Raw genomic sequence first — 20,580 nt, forward strand, 5'->3', positions numbered from 1 at the left:
GTGGGTGTGTTCATAGGTGAACTTTGGGTGTATGTCTGGGCGTCAGCTCAAAAAGCATCATGTCAGCTCCAGTCATGTTAGAGCCTGTCTTTCAGTAAGAGGATGTCTTTGCTTTAAGCTTTCTGTCATCGGGTCTTGCATGACTTTTTTTCATTGCCAACAAAGCAACTCATGCACACTATGGAAGAACAAAAAGCAAGTCATTAAAGTGAGACTGTTTATTTACACTTTTAAATCCCCATTATCCTGAAAAAGTAGAGCGAGAGATAAGGCTGGACAACTGGACCCCCAAGCTGTGCTTAAGGCAACCGTAAGAAGATAAGTGTGACTTGGGTGTGGCCGTAAAGCCTGGGCTTGGTTTGAGGCAGTGGCTGCATGACAGGGCGGATGATAATACTTGTCACTCAGCACATCAGCATCTATTTCCTCAGTCCTCTCTTGGTCCTCTTTGACCTGTTGAAAAACAGAAGCGTTTGTGATTCAGACACAACTGATGTGGCACAGATCGTAGCGAGGTTGCACGGTTACGTTTTGAAATCTTCCTGCACCCTGTTCAAAAATAACAGTGACATCATGTTCTTTCACTTTATCCCTGACAGGTATGACAGATGACCAAACGCAGCCAGCTCGCCGAGTTAGGACAAGGCGGCTGTGAGATTGTGAATACACAATATTTGGTGACACTGCAGGGAGTCTGAAAACAAAAAGCTTTTCCACTTGGGCCTCAGAGACGGTCGTTTCTTAACAAAAAGCTTCCCCCACAAACACCGGCATGAATCACAGAAGAAGGGATTCATGCAAAACTCTGTCAAGTCGCTCTAAGGGAGATGCACGACCGTTCAGGGCTTTCACTCATAGCTGCAACTAAAAGTCAGCCTCTCCTCACTCATCTCATTGGCCTCTCCAGTGGTGACCTGCTGCTTTGTCCACACTTGCTCTTTTCTTTTCTTGATCACTCATTTAATTATTATATATGATTTGTTTGATTTCTCCTCACCTCTTAAAGCATTTGTTTGTTAATTATATTACTTTTTTTGGTTATTGTTACTAACAAAGTGTTACACTCCCTCTCTCTTTCTTTTAACCCCGCCTCACTATAAGTTTTAAATTCCCATGACTCTAATGCTCTCACACACACATAGCTTGACACTCTCCAATCAAGTTATTGTCCCAAACCTCACCTGTCTGTTGCATTTTGTTACACCTGTGTGACATCATATGTGCGCTCTATGGTAACTACATGTTTTAAACTTTTAATTAAAATGGGATTTCGAGCTTGTGCTCACGTTTTCTGATGGTCGCTCACACGGTTCCTCAGCACATTAATCTGGAATGAAGAAAACATTTTGTTACACTGTGACCAGGTCTCACTGATGCCGTGTCTTTGTTTCTTCAATTAGCTGAGCGCACCTCATATTTCTGTCTGCTGAACTGGTACTGCAGATCAAACTTCTCTGCCTCCAGCTGCTGGATCCACTCCCACAGCTCCTTAGCTTTCTCTCTGGAAAACAAATTATTATAACGAGAATTATTTTCATTGTTTTATTATTTTAATTTTGTGTGTCGTGAAGAAAAAATGCAATAGCTATTGTGTGAGATAATGAAACATGCAGTGGGAGAAATAATTATTTGATGCCCTGCTGAATTTGTTTGCTTACTTACAAAGAAATGAAGAGTCTCTATTTTTAATGGTAGTATTTGTTTTAATGGAGGGAGACAGAATATTAACTAAAATCCTGAAATAAAACCTCCACATGACCAAAATGTTATCAGATGATTTGCATGTAATGGACACGTGTTCTTGATACACACAGGGAGTTGAGGCAGTGCATTGATTAATTTTTGGTTCATATTCGTCTCTCTCCATTAAAATGAAACCACATTTCTTTGTAAGTGAACAAACCTACAGATTCTAAGTCCTGCTCTGTGCGTCTGAACCTACTTGAGTCTTTCCTGACTCATGTTCTCGATGTCCAGAGATTTGCGCCTTTCGTTCAGGATCTTCTTCTTCTTTTCTCTCTCTGTCTGCCTCTTGCCACTCCGTTTGTCTGTCTTTAAAAATAAAATAATTTCTGTTATAAAAGTTACTAGTGGAGCTTTTTGAAAACCCCCACTGTTAAAACTCCACTGACTCACCAGCTTTTGCATGTAACCTCCAAAGTGGAGGCTGGTGAGGGTTTTCTTTTTCTTTGCATCATCCTCTGCCCTCTTCTTGGCCTCCTCCTCCTCCTTGCGAATCCTCTCATCCTAGAACCCCGAGAGAAAGACGATCCGAGGTGAAACGCGTGCCACTTTATAGACCGTGTTAAAGCGCGTAGAACAGGACTCTACCTCAAGACGCTTCTGTCGCTCTTTATCTCGCTCGCTGCGAATTCTGTGCTGCTCTGCTCGCTCAGAGCGACGCTTCTCCTGAGCAACAGATCATCACATCTCATTAAAACAGATCCTAAAGCAGATCTGTAATGTCTGAGGTGGGAAGTGGTTTACATTTGACTGGCTGTAGTGTGGGGCACTCACAATCCTTTCTTTGAGCTGAACGAGCTCTTCTTCTTCCTTCTTTCTGCTTTCGAAGTGAACCTCGATTAGAGTTTGAAGCTCCATCAGGTCCTTCTCCATTCTCTTGCGATGTATATCCTGTTGAATTCAGTGACCCAGTTCTATGTTATACTGATGCACATATTTGTTTTTGGTCCTAAATTAAAAGCAGGCTTAGAGAAAGCTAGAAAAATACAGAGTGAAAGCTGTGAAGACATGTCTACTCCACCCTGAGACCTGTACATAATACACCAGGATACAAAAGCCCATGCACAGTAAGTACTGTATTGTGTCACGTACATCAAAATCCACCCTCTCGCCGTCTGGGATCTTAGGGGGAATAAGGTTTGGCATGATGAATGGCCTGAAAAAGCAGGAAAAGATATTAAGTTAACAAGCGTGGGTTAAATAAGAACTATTTAGTTAAAAAAAAAAAAGATCAATAACAGGGAAATTGAGTTGTGATGACAGTTGGTGTCAAACGAGGATAAAAAACAATAAGCATGTGCCAAACAAATGTCCCCTCTGTGTTTGCACGTGTTGCTGTCTGTTGCTGCTCAGAAGTAGCTGCATATCTGTAGTTTCTACAAACTGCACTATATGTAGACAGAAATTGGGATTTTCTTTTCTTAGTGCCGGAGCAGAGAGGCACAGCCTAGAGAAGAGATCTCTGGAAATGTTTTTATTAAATCAAAGTAATTAAATCTGAACAATCAAAACGGCCACTTATGGTCAATGCAACTCTCAACACAAGTGTATTTGTAAAGCACATTTAAAAAACAACGTGCTGAGAAAAGGTGGAATGGACATTTCTAAAAAGCCACAGGATACACAATGAGGAATCACACAGACTCAAATGGCAGTGAGTTTTAATAGATTTAATGAAGGGAGCTAATTTGGCAGCGAGGGGAACGACGTTCCACAGTTTGAGTTTAAATCGAGGGGGGGGGGCACTTCCTGGATTTTAAAACAAAGTAAAAACGAAATTACTTTGTGACTTTTGAGCTTAAGATGTTGATGTAGAAGGATCGTATCAAGCAACCTCATTGAGTTGTGAAAACGTAGCTTGCTGCTGGTATGATACATAACAAATGGATCACAGTGGTGTGAGTCCTCTCTTTGTTTATTTATGCGTCGTATGTTTGTTACTCATAACCATGCTATCGTAAAACGTGTTTATCCGTGCGTTTTACTTACTTGAATTTGGGCTTTGCTTCCTCCTCTGTTAATGAAAGACAGTCAAGCAGAAAGTATGAATGAGTTAGTGCAGACCACACATTAATAATGAGACTGCACAAAATCACAAATTCTGCCAGTTCCCCCCGCAAGTTATGGCACTGAAGTCTGTTTACACCATTTGTGCTGATATTAATAATAAAAGTAATGATGTGTGATTCATGTCAGGGAGAACATCCAAGAACAACAGAGCCACAAAACGAGATTCCCATTCACTTACCTTCTCCCTCCTCTGCTTCGCCTTCTCCATCTGAAACCAAAATAACATGCTTGAGAGAGGGTTTGTGAGAGCACATCTCAAATGACTGAGCATTACGCCACAGTAAACAGTCGTTTAGTGAGTGATAAGATAAGATAAGATAAGATAAGATAACCTTTATTAGTCCCACACGTGGGAAATTTGTTTTGTCACAGCAGGAAGTGGACAGTGCAAAAGTTATGACGCAAAAATTAGAATACAATAAGAATAAATACAGTACACAGCTGTACAGAATAGAATAAAATAATATACTATATACAGTAGAATAAAATAGAATAAAAATATACAATAAGATAAAAATAGAATACGAATGCTATATACAACTGAGTAAAAATACAACGATGCCAGAAAAGATTATTGCACTTAGTGTTATTGCACATGTGTGGATGTGTGTGTTTGTTCAGTTAAAGTCTTTGTTGTGGAGTCTGACAGCAGTGGGGAGGAAAGACCTGCGAAATCTCTCCGTCCCACACCGTGGGTGCCGCAGTCTCCCACTGAAGGAGCTGCTCAGTGCTGTCACAGTCTGCTGCATGGGGTGGGAGACGTTGTCCAACAGGGATGACAGCTTGGGCCTAGTTTAGCTTTCTGCAAAAGAAGCAGCTAAGTTCTTTTTTTGTTTTCGTAATAATAGAGGACAGCTAGACCGTGCTTGAAACCTAAAACGTCGTCCAGTCAGCTGATAGGCCCAGACTAGTTTCCTATGCTGCCAACTTGGTTAATTAGAACCTGAACTGGTAAAGGGAAGGGTGTAGTCGTGCTTTTTTTTTTTTTGGCACGTCAACAAGTCGCCTGCCTTTTGTCTTTGTGGAAAGTGACAGCTCACACGGTGTTTATCAGTATAAAGGAGCCAAAAGGTAAGAATAAGTCTAACATCCCTCCCATTTCAAATGATCTCAGTGGGAGCAGGTGAGACACCGAAACAGTGAAAAACACCTGGTTCTGACTAAGAAATGAAAGCCTTGGGGCTGGGAGGGGCTGGAGGACTACTCTCAGCCCAGCTGGCCCTTCTGGTGTGACTAAGAAAACCTGCATGCTTGATCCTCAAGTGCAGACTGTCACATACCAAAATGAAATGTGTCTGAGATAGCATGTTATCTCCCTGCCTGTGAGTGATGGTTACTGGTAAACGACATTACTCATCTTCACTGTGCTGTCAACACAGGCCCAAAGCTATCATTTCTCCCATTAATCAGTGGTTCCCAAACTTTTTTTGCTGGGCCCCCTTTGTTTTACAAGAAAAATGTTCGCGCCCCCCTCCCCCCATGCGCGCGCACGCACGCACGCACGCACGCACACATCCTCCAACCACACACACACACATTTTGCTCCATTGCGGTTTATTTTACACCTCAAACATTTAGTAAACAATTAAGCAAATACAAGTAACCTGCAATAAATTACAGGTAATAAAATAAACTCTTTTACGCTGCGGCCGCACCTACACGGGTGTTTCTGAACACGCAGCTATTTCGTTCACGTAAACGGCGTTTCGAATCACCGAGAACGGAGATTTTTAAAACTCCTTTTTTTGCGTTTACGTGTGGACGTGGAATACAGAGCTCATCAGGCAAAGTCAAAGGTATGTGCCTTTTTCCGCGTCACGCTGTGCGCCACGTTATTGTTTACATGAGATGAAGAGCAGACAGTCAGATTAACAGTATTGTGTCTCTATCTGCAGGTTTTACACGCAGTTACTGTCCCTCCATTACAAAGGCAGAGGCGTCACGGTGTCATTATTTTACACGTGGTTGTTTTTCCTGTGTAATAATGTTCAACACTGCGATCAATACATTTTAAAAAATGCTTCTCTGTGCAAAATGGGTTTAAAAACATAAACAGCTGTGGGATCCTGTTTGTCCGTGATGTAAACAGCCCAGCGCTGCTCCCCACGCAGGGAAAAGCAACCCTGCAGGGAGACCTACCTCCGCACCTGTGCAGGTGAAGCCAAAGGGCAGATTTGCTTCACCAGATTTTCTAGTCTTTGGCTTAGAATGAAGTTGGTTTGGAAACATATTCAGCGATGCTTCATCTCCTGCTTTGCGTTTGTGTGGGAGCCCCAGGTCGTGTCCAAACGTTGTTGTTTTTTGTTTGTTTGTTTTTTTTCCTTTTCATACCGCGCACCCCTGCAATGGCTCTGCGCCCCCCCCCCCCCCCCCCCATTTGGGGAAGTCTGCATTAAGTTTTTAGTAACGTCTACCTTGTTCTTCGTTGGCCTCCTCTTCTGCAGCAGGTTTGTCTTCCTCCTGTGGAGCCTCTGGTGGAGAAGGAAGCAAATAATGACTTATCACAGAAAGAATGTTAACTTTCACTAAGCCTGAATAATCACTCTCCCTGATCAATAACCTCTTTAGTACAGTCACAGGGAAAGAGACGAGAGGAGTCATCCTGTGAACATAACTGATATCTTCTGTCTTGTCTGATTCTGTTGAATGTTTTGCGTCCACATCGTTTTGTTTTCTTTTTCTTAGACTGAAACTGCTCTATAAACAAACAGGCAACGAGCAAACATAGTATGTGGTTTCCACATCAACAAATTCACCCTCAGGTTGCTATCAATGCACTGTGCCGGGAAAAAAAACATTACATCTGCCCAATTATACCTTCCTCTTCCTCCTCCTGCTCCTCCTCCTCATCTACCCCTTGCTCCTCTGATGAGCAAAGCAGAAAAGTAGTTAGCAAAGCGATGAGAAGTAGGTGAAGTAAGTAAACAGAGTAAGTCAAGTAATTAAAGTAATGTAAGGAGGTTAAATAAATAAGAATAGCTGAGCAAGCAAAGTAAGTTAGCAAATACATCAAAGAATCTCTTTCAAAGTGAGATTAATCACAATCACTTTAAATGTGTTTATAGATGAAGCTCAGTCACAGCGCTGCTATTTATCCCAGAGACTCTCAGGATAACTGCTGTCGACCGCTCCTCCACATCACCCTTGATGTGTGCTATTGAAACGTGACAAAAGCATTCATCGATGACCTTGACACTCATTTATAAATATCAGCGCCGTCAGTACCTTCAGCGGCCTCCTCTTCTGTGTCGTGCAGCCGGAGAAACCGCAGAGAGAAACACGTGAACAATATTTTCACATAATCAGAAGTGCAAACTCTACAAACTGTTGTTTCTAGCACACAAAGTCAAATCAATTAATGATACTAACTAATGAAACACTGACTTACGAGTAATCATAATATAAGCATTTGATTCGCTCATTTTTAATCCAGATTGTGATCCTTACCTAAACCACACCGAGCTGCAACAAAAGAATAGAAAAGAAAACTTTCTGGCAGGAAGTCCTTAAGGCAAACCTTTCCCACTAGCGATTCCTGACTTCACATATAATTTGTGCTTTTGTGTTGCATTATAATTAAACTTACCATGAAAAACGTTTTACACGGTAATTCTGTAACTCTCACACATACATATAATAACCTCCTCCTACACCTGATTAGGAGTTGACAAACAGGCAGAACATTTACGTTTGATTTATGGATGATCTTGACATTTCATTCAAACTACACACAATTAGCAACATGTCTTTACATTCCTCTTAAATCCTTATAAGAGCGCACTGAGTATACAGTACAGCAGTTTTTACATCACGCTCGTCGGATTAGCCAAGAGAAAGCATTTGCCTGCACAACAGGGTTTTAACCACAGAGTGACTGCGCTGTGTATGAGTCATGATGAGAGGTCTTACCTTCCACCTCCCTGTGAAAATGAATCACATAGGCGCGTTACTATTATGATCAAAAAGACAAATGCATGACAGTGTAAAATGATCATGCAGTTGCTGCAAATAAACCACGTGTCAGTGACAAACGGTGGATGTACTCTCGGGATACATTTAGAAGTATTTTAAGTAGAAGAAAAATCCAACCTACTCCTCATACTCCTCCACCACTTCCTCGTTGTCTGACATGACAGGGCGCGTTCAGGTGCGCGGCAGCAAATCTGATTACTTAGAAAAAAAGCCAATCATGAATTTTTCACTTTCTGTTCAAATCAATAAAAGCTTCAATATTTTCCAGTTAAAACACTTTCTTTCGTGTGCACACGTTACGTTACAGTTAGTCAATCGTACCTGAGGATCAGATGAAGGGATCAAGACAGAGACCCGGAGAGAGTGGATTTGCAGCACAAGACAGGTCCCACTTTCTCTAACGGGAGCGTGGGGTGAGTGTCAGCGGGTGAAGGACGGACTGTGTTGTGCGGATGAGGCTTTAGGACCCCTTGTTGTGTTATTAATAACTTTCTAGATAGCATGTACTCTCCTTTATCACCATTTCCCAAAAAGGCCGCCGTGAGCATGACTGTGGGCTGCAGAGCCAAAAAGATCACAGACAGCTGATTCGCGCACACACACACACACACACGCACACATTCTGGTTTCCTTGTATGGCACCTTGTTGTAGACGAAACACAGGCACGGAGCGCTTATCTATATGCATCCCGGTCTGAGATAAGGTAAAGTGCGTTTATTCATCCAGGGCTATTTAAAAAGAAATAGTGACAGACAGTTATGGTAGTAAAACATTTTATTACTTAGAAAGACAGAATCTCGTCCACAAGTCCAGATGAAACCAAAAAAAAAGAAAAAAATTACACTGGCAAATTAAACAAGACACACACATATTACAACTCCAGCAATCCCAGCAGTGTAATTCAGTAAAAGATATAATCCTTAAACCTTCACCTGTTTAAAGTGCTCAAAGAAATTACACAACGTTAAGGCGAACAAATAAAACATCACTGACACGTTTTTTTGGGGGTATTTTAATGTTAAAAGTAGGCACACTTATTTTTTAAAGAAACAAAGCAAAAGTGTAAGATAGAAGCTTTTTAACTTTAAAAGCAGTTTCCTCCTTTTCAGTCCTCTAAAGATACAACCCAACAGGCCATTTCTCTCTCTTCCTCCTGCCTGTTTTACATTTGTGCTTTGACGGCAAAGGGGAAAAAAATCACTCAGTCATCAAATCCGTTAATCTTCCAAATCTCTGCCTCTCCCTTCGCCATCTTAAAATCCTGCAATCCTGCAAATACAAGCACAATAAGAGCAATTTATAATTGAAGGAGCGCCTTTAAAGTTCAGTGAAACATGTACGGCTTCCTCTTGTTTGCTTCATTTGTGGAGTTGGTAAATCTGCCTCCACAGCATGTAAGACTAACTCAGTAGCACTTGTATCCTTACCTGTTGGACATTATAAATAAACTTCCTTCACTTCAGATTTTTCCAGGGCTGGATTTAGAGACACTGTCTTCACCGCTATTCTCAAACAGGCTCCTCTTACTAGAAATGTCCACATGTCTCAAATCCTACAAATCAGAAACAGAATCATTATATCAGTTCTTTTTACAGTGAAGAGAAAGAAAAAAACACTCTTTAAATCTGGAGTCTTGAAATATTTCTGAAGCAGGGACCTCTTACGGGGCAAATAGTTTTGTAAACACACCCTAAAATGGTCTTTATGTCGTCTGACAATTTGGACTGACTTAAGCATTTCTTCATGCTCAATAGATAACTGCTAAAAAGCCAATGGCACAAAGCAGGAGGAACGGGTCACTCTACTCTGACAAAAGTGATGTTAGGACAGATTAGCACGAAGTCAGTCATGCCAGTGTTTCTGTAGGCGACCCTCTGCTTTAAAGTGTGCTTATGAATTTACCCAGATAGATATTGTTTCTGCTCAGATATAACAAAGATAAGATTTCTGCAGCCAAAAACATGCACTGCTAAATCTAACAGCAAGTTGGGTATGTCGTATGAAGCTTTCTGAACAGCTTAATTAAGTTAAACATCCAACTCTAAATTCTTAAGATCAAATTCTTTGAGCTACTTTTGAAATTAAATGAAACGTTCCCATTCATTTAATGCCTAAATGACTTTACTGAGTTTACCAGAGTAGAAAAAAATCTGTGTTTAAAAAGAATTAATTGATCAGAACTTTCTTCACGATTAACGACAGTCATGCGTTTTACGTAGTTACCTACATAATGGCAAACTCTTTAATTTAATGTAGGCAACACAAACAACGAACTACGTCCTGCTCAGCCAGGACTTACAGCTCAAAGAGTAATACTGCCCCCTGGCTTCCATACACTGCACTTACAGCAGGACTGTGCGAAGACGCAGCTTTGTTGCTCTTGTGGAGCCAGCGGTTGATCCGCTCTGACATTCCTGATGTCAAGCCTCTAATTTCCTGAAATCAACAACAGTTACAAAATCATTTGTTAACTAACGCTACGCACACATCTAATACTGAAAAGAGCTTTTGGGCGAATGATGAGTGTACCTGTTTGGAAACTCCGGGGCTGGTGGGGCTCTGCACCTGCTGCTCCTTCTCAAAGATCTCTCTCTTCCTGGACACTTCTTCCAGCAGGACCAGAGTCCTCTGGGTGACATCTGGGAATCGCGTCAGCTCGGACTTCTGTGGATGAAGAGCCAAGAGAAGACCATTGGCGACTGACAGTTGATGTTTGCTACAGAACACAGGAACATAATTTCCCCTTTAGTACATGGAGGGCTGAGAGGCTGACCTGCGCTGCCTGAGCCAGCCTCTCCATCTTTTCCTGGATGGATCTAGATGAAATCCTCTGCCTAGAGCTGGGAAGACAGAATACATTAATGTACAAGTGTAATCAGTTACACTCAATAAAATATAAACAAATAAATAAAGATTAAAAAATTGTCAAACTCACTTTCTCTGGAAAGATGACGCTTTGTTTTCATCCTCATTTTGGTCCTGCTTCAAAACAAAGACAATCAACACTGTAAATTGTGCATAACATTGTGTGTAGTGCTAGCAGGTCTACAGATCTCATAATCCTATAACTGTAAATATAATTGTGTTTTTGTAAAGTGCCAAACAAGAAAATAATGGATAAGCGATGAATGATTACTGATTATCAATCATATTAGGTGAAAGTCAATTAAAGTTATCTCACGGTGTTGGGTTCAAACTTCTTGGAGGCCATCCTCACACTGGAGCTACAACAGAAGAAGCAAGTCAGCAAACCAACTAAGCGAGGCTGATACAAAATGAACACAAGGCTGTTTCCTTACCTCCTCTGGAGCGGCGAAGGATCCTCTTCTTTCTTTCTCATCATCTGTGGAAGACCGAGCCTGTGTGAGTGCGTGTTAGCGGCACTTACAGCAAGTGACCTGCTCAATAATCCTCTGCACGGGGATGTGTTTGGGTGTTAACAAAGCAACCAGTCAGCAGTAAGAGCTGGTCAATATTCATGTAGCTATTAACATGAGCTGGAAGCTTGACTGGCACAAGCAAATTATCCTGAACTGATATTCTGAAAGCTGACGGCAGATAAAATCGTGTTTTAACAGTCAAATTGGCAAAAGTTCATGCTGACGTTTGCCAGGAAGAATGCCTGAATGGTTTTGTGTCCTCGTGCATGTATTTGTGTGTGCGTGTGTGTCAGTGTTTACCCTGAAAGATACAGTCCTGGAGCTCTGTCTGATGAAGGCAGGTTTGTTTGCCTGTTCAAAGTTTCCACTGGTGGAGCGATTCACGCCGGTCTGAGAGAAATTAAAACAACTTAGGTTTGCTGTTTAGCTGCAGGTACCTCTCTGGAGCCAAGACTGTTTTTACCGCCATAAGGAACCTTTACTCTTTATAACACCAGAGGGCGCTGGTGCCCACACTGGATTGATAAGATGCAGCGTCAGTGCTTACCTGGCCTTATACAGCATTTGACAAGCAAAGCTTGAAGCTGAGACGAACATGTCAGTTTATTTGTGTTTGTGTTTCTTTGTGCGTGTGTGTGTGGTGAACTACCTCCTCTGTGTGCCCATTGTGAACAGGGCTTTGGGGGGAAGTCCAGTGTTCGCGAGGTGACCAGGGGGCTGACGGAGAACCGGGGCTCATGGGAGTTGTGCGCCCGCTGGCAGATGGACTCTTGTCAAGTGAGATGGAGACAGAACTGAAAGGCAAGAAAGAGAAGTGAGTTTAAGGAGAAGTTGAAGAGAAAGGAACTAGTGACCACTGAAAGTACAGTTTTCTCTGATCTGTTGCCTAAATTAAATCTTAAAGTGCGTCTAACGTGAAAACTGAAGGCAGATTTTTTTTACTCTTCCATCTTATTCTCTGGTTATCTTTATGTGGTTCACAATCTGTACAAAACAATCTTATACGTCCTGTTTTCTCTTTTATATTTCTACATTGTTCTGGTGCTTTCATTTCCATTTGTGGAATCAGTAACCTTTATCTTATCTAAATAAAATGCATTTGATCCTTTTAGGTGATCAGCCAACAAAGAACAAAAGAGCAGCAAAAAAGAAATGTCACTGTTAACCTGACAAACTTGCGAGCTGGGCTGGAGGAGGGTTTTGGATCAGGGTCTTTGCCTGATGACTCTTCATTTTCATGCTGACAAAGGAAGAAACAGGCAGACAATCAGCATGAGCACATAGCACACAAGCTTTTGTACAGACGACACACCTTGCATTACATAACACGGCGCGGTTATGGCCTCATTTGCAGATACACAGAGCTAAAGCAGCCTGCGAAGGTAATAAAAGATAAAGTTCAAATTATGGCCTTAAGCACGTCTTATCAAAGCTTTAGAGATGATTTGCATGGTCACTTGACTCGCGGGGAGAGTTCAAGTCCGGAAACAAGACGGGGAGTAAAGGGTTGTCTTCTTTTTCTAAAGCTGTAAGTTAAAAGTAGATTCTAACTTCTTCTTGTGAGCACAGGAGGAAAATGCCCACACCAGCGTTGGTCTTTAATAGCAAAAATGACATCATATGCTGCACTACAAAAAACGGTTTGTTGTTGTAAAATCTAGAGAATAATTAACTCCCCCCTCTGTGTGGGATAGCAGTTAACTGTACAGGGTGCTGCTACTGGTGTCATGACTTAGTGTGTGAGGGAAGATTGGTGCTTTCTTGTCAAAGGATCTGTCAGTTCATGTTTTATCATTTGTAACGTTTCTCAGAGAATCAACAAAATCTCTCTGTTGGTCATTTAATCAAAACTGAGGTTATGACCTTGTTTCTTCCACTCCAGGTGGACAAAAGTTCTAAATAATCACGTGAAAAATCTCGATTTACATCGTTATTTGGCAGCTGACTTACAGACTTTCACTGTTGCAGTCTTGTGAAACTCAAGCACATTTAAAAGATCTGTGAGATGTTTTTTTCTTTAGATTTTCTTCCAGAAATTAAGGAGCAACTTCCTTCTTACTTTGTTGCTTGAGATGCTGGTTCTACTTTTGCTGCTGCTGGTGGGACTGTGAGAAGATGTTTTTACTGGTGGCTGTGGTTTGACAACACTTTCCTTCTCTTCATCCATGTCTCCCAGCAGCTCTACCCTGGCACCTCCTCCTTTGCTGACCTCAGCTTCATCCTCCCCTCCATCCTTCTGTTGTCTCAACGTTTCCACGTGCCTCATCCTTCGCCTTTCGTCACGCACTCGCAGCATCTCCACAAAGTCAAGCTGTACCTGCTCCATGCTGGCAATAAACAGTACATATGTGCACATTAATGACCAACACATGTGATGAATGGTCTCTAGAGAGACCTAAAAAGATTCCTGCATCTGATCAGGTTTCTATTATAAAAGGCTCTTTGAAGACAGGTACTCAGCTGTCGGGGTTTCTGACAGCATTTCATACTTTCCCTGCGTGAGTATCAGGTGTTTTCATGGGTTTGAAATGTATACAGAAACACTCCCATGGGGCAAAACTGTGAGAATCATCCCTTTGCTAGTTTGAAACCACTAAAAAGGCCTTCAGAAACCAAAAGAACAAAACAGTCACACAGACAAAGTCCACAAAGAGGATTGTGTTTAGACAGCGTATGAGTCCAACGTGACATATTTGTTTTACTAAACTATGAGAACAACCTGTTGGAGCTTTGGGACATTTCACTTGAGGAGTCTGTCCCAAAGGCGCTCTCGCTGGCAGATGTGTTTGTAGGAGTGGGAGTGGGGCTGAAGTCATCATCTTGGTCAGCACTGGTGCTTGAGCTCTTCACCCTCCTCCTCTTCTCCCGCTCCACCTCCTCCTCGTCCTCCATTGTCCACTGTCGTGCAAGGCTGAATCAAGACAATCAGCGAATATGGAAAAACAAACATACAAAAACAACAGAGGCTCAGTGAGGATAACGGGTGGTGGACACATGTAAAACAGCGTGCTGTACATGAGAACTTGATGAGTGGATCCTCCACACTATTTGTTTTTGGTTTGTACTTTAAAAGAAAAGATTAATAAGCGTTACAGGGAACCTGCTTTACTTGTTCATCAACCGCTTTTTGTGGCTGTATTTTGCATCCTGTTTAAAAAGAATTATCAGTGGATTCAATCAGCCAGCTGCAGAGCGGCAGGCTGGTGTTTCCTTTTTAACTGAGCTCAACAAGGGCCAAACAGAACAAAACTCTCCGTTATCTCTAGACTGTAACGGGCAAAAAAAGGCAGAAGTGACAGTATAACAGTGACACCAACCGACACAGTTTGACTGCATGTTACACAGTTACTATATGAATGTAATAAATCATTTCTTCCAAATTGGGATGCTTTGTTGCCAGAGTGAAAACCCTGCAACATGCAACAATTATGCGCGTTCCTAAACATCCAGCATCTATTAAAAAGCATAGGCGCGGGCATCGCTCTGAAACGCAGGTAACACAGGTAATTAGTCGCTACAGAAACCCAGAAGTCCTTGAATCTTACCTGGACAAAGCCGACCAGTTTCTCCGACTTACAGACATATTGAGAAAATAAAATAGTTTCCAGCTACGATCACAGACGAAGTCGACTGACACTCAGACGACGGCAGTCGAATTACAGTCACCGCGGCACAAAGCAGTCCACCTTTAGCCCGGTGCAGCGCACAGACGCGTCACGTGACCACAAAGGTAAGCTCCCCACCTGACAGACTGAGTGAGGGGTGGGGAGAGCGCGCGCCAGAGAGCACCTTGTATGGTGGAAGTGGAAGTGTGGAAAGCGTAATACCTGTACCTGGCACTCCTTTCCCGCCCCTGGACACTTCGCTTATTCGGGCAATGGCAATAAAACATCCCAGAATAATTAATCTTACACTTGTATTCATTTTGTTTGTGTGGATCTTACAGGCTGTAGCTAAAAGGAAAACCTGTACAAGTACAACAAGTAGTTAATAGCAATCAAACTCTTATTAAATGATAATAATAAAGCATACAAATATATGTTATCCTTTCTTGTACTGGACTCTCACTACAGTCTGAGTCAGAGTGTTTGCTGTGTGAGTCCACACCTTTCTCTGGAGCCCATGTGTGTTGGACTCTGACCTACACTCTTTATATCACATCTGTGTCTGTTATACTCTGTGCAGTTCCTCAGTAAACAAAGTTAGATATTATCGTAACTGATAACTGAGGCATAGCATAAGATGCATATCAAGACTCTTTCAAGTTTCACCTGTGAAAGTCTGCTTCCCATTTATTTAAAGAAGAGGCTGTCTTATAGCATACGTTGTTGGTCTATCATGCATCTGCTATCTTATGGAAATAGTTTGCATGCCCCTGCCTGCACCGGTGCTGTATCATTTTAGGTCCTGTAATGAACTCTGTGTGTTTATGCATCAGTGTCCATTCAGTCTGTTCTAATGTTCCTGTGTCTAAAGTTAGTCTTACATTTTCAGGAAAGACCTGATCAAACAAACGGAAATAAAACAGAAAGGCATTCCCAACAAAAGTTATATTTACAGACACAAGACGACTGCGGGTGCTTTGCATCCATTTGGGTAAGGCGATTTTTAAAAAGTACTGAAGCAGAGTGTGCTTTATGGACATGCAAAACACACAGAAGTGCTTTACATCTGGACAGCATGCACACAAAGCATATCAGTTCAAATGTACAAGTTGTTGCAGCAAACAGTAATCCTTCAAACTAACAAGTAACTGTAACCAATATTGAAAAGCTATTAGCAGTAGTGATGCTTGCCGTTTTTAAGTATATATTAGGTTGCAGAGCGGATTCATCAGATCAAAGTAGGAACTTTCTTTTAGTGAGGTTGAGCACAGCAAGGTATTGTTCCCATTAATCCCAGGTGTCCTGGGAGTCAATCCCAGTCAGTATGATCTAGCAGTTAAATGTCTTAACCATATGGGAGTTGTTGGCAAGGTTGGCATCACAGACTGAACAAATTGTGTTCAGACTGGAGTAGAAATAAGCATTTTTTAGTAGTGGATGATATTTTAGCCATAAGAACACACACAAACCATTTAAACTGCACGTGTTCTTATGTGCATTTGCTCTATCTGCTGTCTGCAACCTGCAATAAAAAGCTGGTCCTACTGCGACAGGATCACAGAAACTAAAATTCTCAGAGTTTATAAAAGCAGTTTATATATCTGAATACAGCAGCTGATCACACATGAAGGAGTATCACACAGAAAAATGTTTCATGTAAAGTATACTTTTGATATTTTATTCGTTCTTTTTCCCTTTCAGTCCAGCCAATGAAGTGCACCTTTTTTTTTTTTTACCACTATTATTTGATAATCTACATTACAAGGTTAAAGTTTATCCCAAGCAAAACAATCACACGTACAGTTTAATTTGGCACATTTGTCCGCCATACAAACATCAGGCCGATTGTCTGAGGCTTTGGTGCAACATGGTGTGAAAAGTACAAATAATCTTACATAACAGACAGAGTCATTTGAACACCTTATCAAAAACAAAGCTGACAGAATAGTTGAAAGCCTTTCAGGGGTGTGGGGGCATACTGTCACCTCCATGGCAGGAGCATCCGCAGGGACATCAGCGCGAAACAACAACACAGACGCCACAATAGACCCAGGAAGACCAGGACAGATTCAGATGTAGGGGAGTGATGTCACTGATGTGACCCCAGCCCACCTCCTGGCTTCACTGCGCAGAACCTTTAGCGGCATCAAACATCTTCTTCCTTCCCTCCATCCCTGACATGGCTTCCACATTCTTCCTCCAGTCACTGTCCTCCACTGGCCTCTTCTGCAGATAAGGGAGACAGTTGGATTGTGCAACAGAGAGTATAAAAGACTAAAAACAGAGGCTGCAAAGTAGAGCAGGTTCAGAAAATGTTATTGTTGCATCTAAGCCTTTGAGACCTGTTCAATTCAATGGGAAGCCCTTTGGAGAATTGTTTATTACCATACTAGTATAACTGGTTTACCTCACACTTGGAGAGACACACATTCATTCACAGGTATACACACACCGGAACAAGCTAATCTGTACATGCATGCACTCAGGAGTTGGGAGACGTGGCCACAAAAGCTTATATTCGGTGTACAATGGGATCATTGTCTTGTGTTCGGTGCCTTCTCTCACAAACACACGGCCCCCGCCCTGCAGTGGCTTCCTACTCGGTGTCTTAATAAACACACTTTTCACACACACTGTTTCCAGGTGTTCCATGACATCTCAAGCGCTGACATCATGTCTGTATCTTACAGTACCTGAATGCATATCTGTGCTCTAAGGATGGCACAGACATTGCTCAGGCTGGTTTCATTGTATTCTGTGTGCATATGCATGATTGCATCTTCTCTTTTATCCATTTTTCATGCACCTTTTCAGTGTCCTCTTTCTTGACAGACTTGAGATTGGCTCGCAGGTCCATGGAGACTTTGTGCTTGGATCCCAGCAGCGAGCGAAGGATGGCGTCAGCTGACACACGGACACGTCGAAGATTAGGCCTCTTGAATTTCCCCCTGAGGTCCAGCACCTTGATATTCAGGTCTTTAATCTGGTCGAGTGACACAGAGTGGAGGGAGCAGGATGTAGGAGTTTCTCATGGTGCTCATAGTGTTGCATAATATACGTATAACTGATATGAAACATTTCAAATTCTACTTATTGGAAATGCGCTGGGATAATAAAGTGTACCAACCTCGCGTGTGTTGAGCATGACCTTAGCTTCAATGTCATATCGCTCCTCGTCAACTACATCTATCTTAGCATGTAGCTCCCTGCAGAGATCCTACACATGCACAAAGGAAAACTTAGTATGAAATCATGTGCAGTCCTTTCTTTACTTGGTTTCTTGTCCTGATTTGCTTTATTGACATAATTTGGGAATGATTTAAGTTGTAGCTGCAAAGGATGGAAAGAAAAATGAGAAATTTGGGGGAATCTGTAGGGAACATACCTGAAGCTGGCCAAGGCTCAGGCCACTCATGTTTAAAGGAGGCGCTCTCTCAGCCAGGTACCTATGTTTCTCCTCCTCTTTGTCTAAAATCTCCTGCTCCAATTCCTCCTTGGCCTTTGCCACCATCAGACTCTGTCAAACCAACATAAAATAATGTTTTCCATATGCGTTCAGATTCTTTCAAAACACCTCATCACATCATTTTTTCTCAAATAAGATAAGATAGAACTTTATTAATCCCTCGGGTGGGTTCCTCTGGGAAATTCGACTTCCAAAAAAAGCACAGCAACGACCAAAGTTACAGTTACAGAACTGTTATATATATATATATACACACACACACACACACACACACACACACACACACACACACACACACACACACACACACACACATATAAATACAGAGACAAATATAAATAAAATATACAAAGGGGATAAATAGAATAAATAGGAATAAAAAATAAAAATACAAGTGAATTGCACATTTCAAGTATTGAGTCTATGACAATGACAAGTGAAACATTCAGATGCTGGCTTTCTTTCAGTTGTCTGTATCTGCTGCCCTCCTGTGGGCTGAACACATGTATTACACAAATAAATCAAATAAGTCTGCAGATGATTTCTCGTACCTTGAGCATCAGCTTCCTTGAGGCTGAGATCTTGGGTTTCCGCTGCATGGTTCAGATGATTCACAAGATTATCCGTAAATATGATGTATATGTAGTTTAGTAGCTTAACTTAGTTATAAAAATTGTTGAATATTGTATCAACAAGTTAGCAGCCAGATGGTCTTACCTCTTGGCTGTAAAAGAAGAGAAACATACATAATTTAAAATACCTGTTTTTGTGTTTTTTAATGTCTGTGTATCTATAGTAAGAAAACACTCACACATGTTCAGGCATCCTGCTGTTGAGATCTCACTGGAAAAGAGACGGGAGAGATTAGAAACACACACAGAAACACACACCCTGTGTCACGGTCCTGGGTCTCCTGACCCAGCGTTTTTAGTTCTTTGTGATTTTTGTATTATTGTACTTGTGTGTGATTTATTCTATGGCTTCTAGTTTTGATCCCTTGCCCTTCATGTCTCTCTGTGTCCCCTCTGTTCTGTGTAATTGTGTCTTTGCATGTTTGAGTTTCTTGTTTTCTGTCACTCTGCATTGTGCATTATGTTCTCATGGTTGGTTTTTTGTTACTCTCTCTAGTCTAGTCTCTTGTGTTCCCAGCTGAGTATTTCCCTGTGTGTATTTTGGTTCTTAGACCTCTGCCTTATGGTTTATGTCTCTGTATTTCTTAGTTGCTGTCTCCACTGTGTCAAGTTCGCGTCTCTGTGTGATACTTCCTGTTTTACTTTGATGGTCCGTGTCTCATGTGAATGCGTCCTGCTTTGCTTGTCTCGTCAGTCCTGATTTCTCCCAGCTGTGCCCTCCTTCTGTGTCTCATTCCCCTCGTTACTTCCCAGTGTATTTAAACCCTGTGTTTCTCTGAGTCAGTGTCGCGTCGTCCCTCATGCTGTGTGGATCTCCCTGTGTCTCGCTGTAAGTTCTTAGTTTGTGGCTTCCCAGTTTAGTTTAGTTCGTATGTTTGTTCTACCGGCAAATAAAGCTGTGTTTTGAGTTCATTCCCTCGAGTCTGTGAGTCCTGCATTTTGGGTCCAACTCCCGCCTGCCGCACAGTAATTCATGACAGTACGACGCGACCACAACATGGACCCAGCAGACTTACCCGGGGAGAGCGATCTGATACGTGTCCAACGCCTAGTCGAGTGGATAACCCACACTTCCAATACAAGGGCAAAGATTGTGGGGATAAATGCTATCGAAGCAATCCTCAAAGGAAATTCTCATCTCCGCCAGGTCAGAGGATGTTTGGACTTATTGGCCAATTTGAATGAAGCCCGGGAGGCGGCGCGAACTCGGGAAATATCAGACTTGGCCCAGCAGCAACAGACAACAGCCACCCTGGAGCAGCCGCGTCAGTTTCACCGGCCGGATGAGGTTTTGCCCGGCCCTTTGGAGCTATCTGCGGGGAAGAAGCGTCGATCACGCCGCGGGCGCGCCACCCCACAGCCGGACGTTCGGACTTTTACATCGCCGGCTGTGGTGAATAAGGACTCTTTTTCTGTGTCGAACCGTGGGACTATTCGTTCAGGGGTTGTGTTTTGTGCTACGGACGGTAATGTGAACAGTTTATCAGCTGCCCAGCCTCCTGACGCTCTCTTAGCTGCCCAGCTACAAGCTGCGTCTCCTGTGTCCCCGCTAGCACAGCCATTAACTCCACCACACGCTCCATTTTCACCTCTACCATCGCTTCAGTCATCAGTTCGGTCTGCCACTCAGTCGCCCTTAGTTCTGTCATCCACACTACCACCTGTTTCCCTTCCACCACCACCATCACTACACCCAGCCATTCAGGCTGCT

General features: G+C 42.3%; 3 protein-coding genes across 4 annotated transcripts; all 3 read right to left on the reverse strand.

Annotated features, from left to right (window-relative positions):
- Positions 1-242: 242 nt before the first annotated feature.
- tnnt2a (troponin T type 2a (cardiac)) lies at positions 243-8,199 on the reverse strand. 2 transcript variants are annotated; one of them, XM_085345361.1, is made up of 16 exons: positions 8,107-8,199; positions 7,907-7,983; positions 7,723-7,733; positions 7,039-7,056; positions 6,631-6,678; positions 6,228-6,284; positions 3,992-4,021; positions 3,733-3,757; positions 2,836-2,899; positions 2,518-2,634; positions 2,332-2,409; positions 2,137-2,247; positions 1,943-2,052; positions 1,411-1,501; positions 1,287-1,327; positions 243-453 (listed from the first exon to the last, which is right to left on the reverse strand). In XM_085345361.1, exons 2-16 carry the CDS (start codon positions 7,942-7,944, stop codon positions 420-422), a joined length of 873 nt encoding a protein of 290 aa, XP_085201487.1. In that variant the 5' UTR covers positions 7,945-7,983; positions 8,107-8,199; the 3' UTR covers positions 243-419. The 2 variants fall into 2 exon arrangements, with proteins under 2 accessions (XP_085201487.1, XP_085201486.1); XM_085345360.1 differs by lacking the exons at positions 6,631-6,678; positions 7,723-7,733; positions 7,907-7,983; positions 8,107-8,199 and having other exon boundaries at positions 7,039-7,052.
- Positions 8,200-9,002: 803 nt separating this feature from the next.
- On the reverse strand, positions 9,003-14,749 carry lad1 (ladinin). The gene is made up of 14 exons (XM_085345247.1): positions 14,712-14,749; positions 13,886-14,077; positions 13,226-13,493; positions 12,333-12,406; positions 11,816-11,960; positions 11,467-11,556; positions 11,086-11,129; positions 10,968-11,010; positions 10,722-10,765; positions 10,560-10,626; positions 10,316-10,450; positions 10,133-10,222; positions 9,214-9,338; positions 9,003-9,055 (listed from the first exon to the last, which is right to left on the reverse strand). The coding sequence occupies exons 1-13, from the start codon at positions 14,747-14,749 to the stop codon at positions 9,246-9,248; spliced, it is 1,323 nt and encodes a 440-aa protein (XP_085201373.1). The 3' UTR covers positions 9,003-9,055; positions 9,214-9,245.
- Positions 14,750-16,892: 2,143 nt separating this feature from the next.
- Positions 16,893-18,836, reverse strand: tnni1a (troponin I type 1a (skeletal, slow)). Its single transcript, XM_085345460.1, has 5 exons — positions 18,789-18,836; positions 18,157-18,288; positions 17,899-17,988; positions 17,578-17,754; positions 16,893-16,997 (listed from the first exon to the last, which is right to left on the reverse strand). Exons 1-5 carry the CDS (start codon positions 18,834-18,836, stop codon positions 16,893-16,895), a joined length of 552 nt encoding a protein of 183 aa, XP_085201586.1.
- Between the last annotated feature and the right edge of the window lie 1,744 nt (positions 18,837-20,580).

Source organism: Diplotaxodon limnothrissa, linkage group LG20, assembly GCF_057381915.1.
Source record: "Diplotaxodon limnothrissa isolate DT_005_m linkage group LG20, D_limnothrissa_male_GT1.1, whole genome shotgun sequence".
In the NCBI taxonomy this organism is placed as follows: Eukaryota; Metazoa; Chordata; class Actinopteri; order Cichliformes; family Cichlidae; genus Diplotaxodon; species Diplotaxodon limnothrissa.

Excerpts from the sequence above, each read along its gene's own strand:
- tnnt2a (XM_085345361.1), bottom strand. The coding sequence starts at position 7,944 with ATGTCAGACAACGAGGAAGTGGTGGAGGAGTATGAGGA. Across the intron at positions 2,053-2,136 it reads GAGGTTACATGCAAAAGCTG|ACAGACAAACGGAGTGGCAA; the intron begins GTGAGTCAGTGG and ends TTATTTTTAAAG. Across the intron at positions 454-1,286 it reads GTGAGCGACCATCAGAAAAC|GTCAAAGAGGACCAAGAGAG; the intron begins GTGAGCACAAGC and ends GTTTTTCAACAG.
- lad1 (XM_085345247.1), bottom strand. The coding sequence starts at position 14,749 with ATGTCTGTAAGTCGGAGAAACTGGTCGGCTTTGTCCAG. Across the intron at positions 13,494-13,885 it reads ATGTCCCAAAGCTCCAACAG|CATGGAGCAGGTACAGCTTG; the intron begins GTTGTTCTCATA and ends GTTTATTGCCAG. Across the intron at positions 10,223-10,315 it reads GCCCCGGAGTTTCCAAACAG|GAAATTAGAGGCTTGACATC; the intron begins GTACACTCATCA and ends TGTTGATTTCAG.
- tnni1a (XM_085345460.1), bottom strand. The coding sequence starts at position 18,836 with ATGCAGCGGAAACCCAAGATCTCAGCCTCAAGGAAGCTGATGCTCAAG. Across the intron at positions 17,989-18,156 it reads TGAGCCTTGGCCAGCTTCAG|GATCTCTGCAGGGAGCTACA; the intron begins GTATGTTCCCTA and ends GTGCATGTGTAG. Across the intron at positions 16,998-17,577 it reads AGAAAGAGGACACTGAAAAG|AAGAGGCCAGTGGAGGACAG; the intron begins GTGCATGAAAAA and ends CCTTATCTGCAG.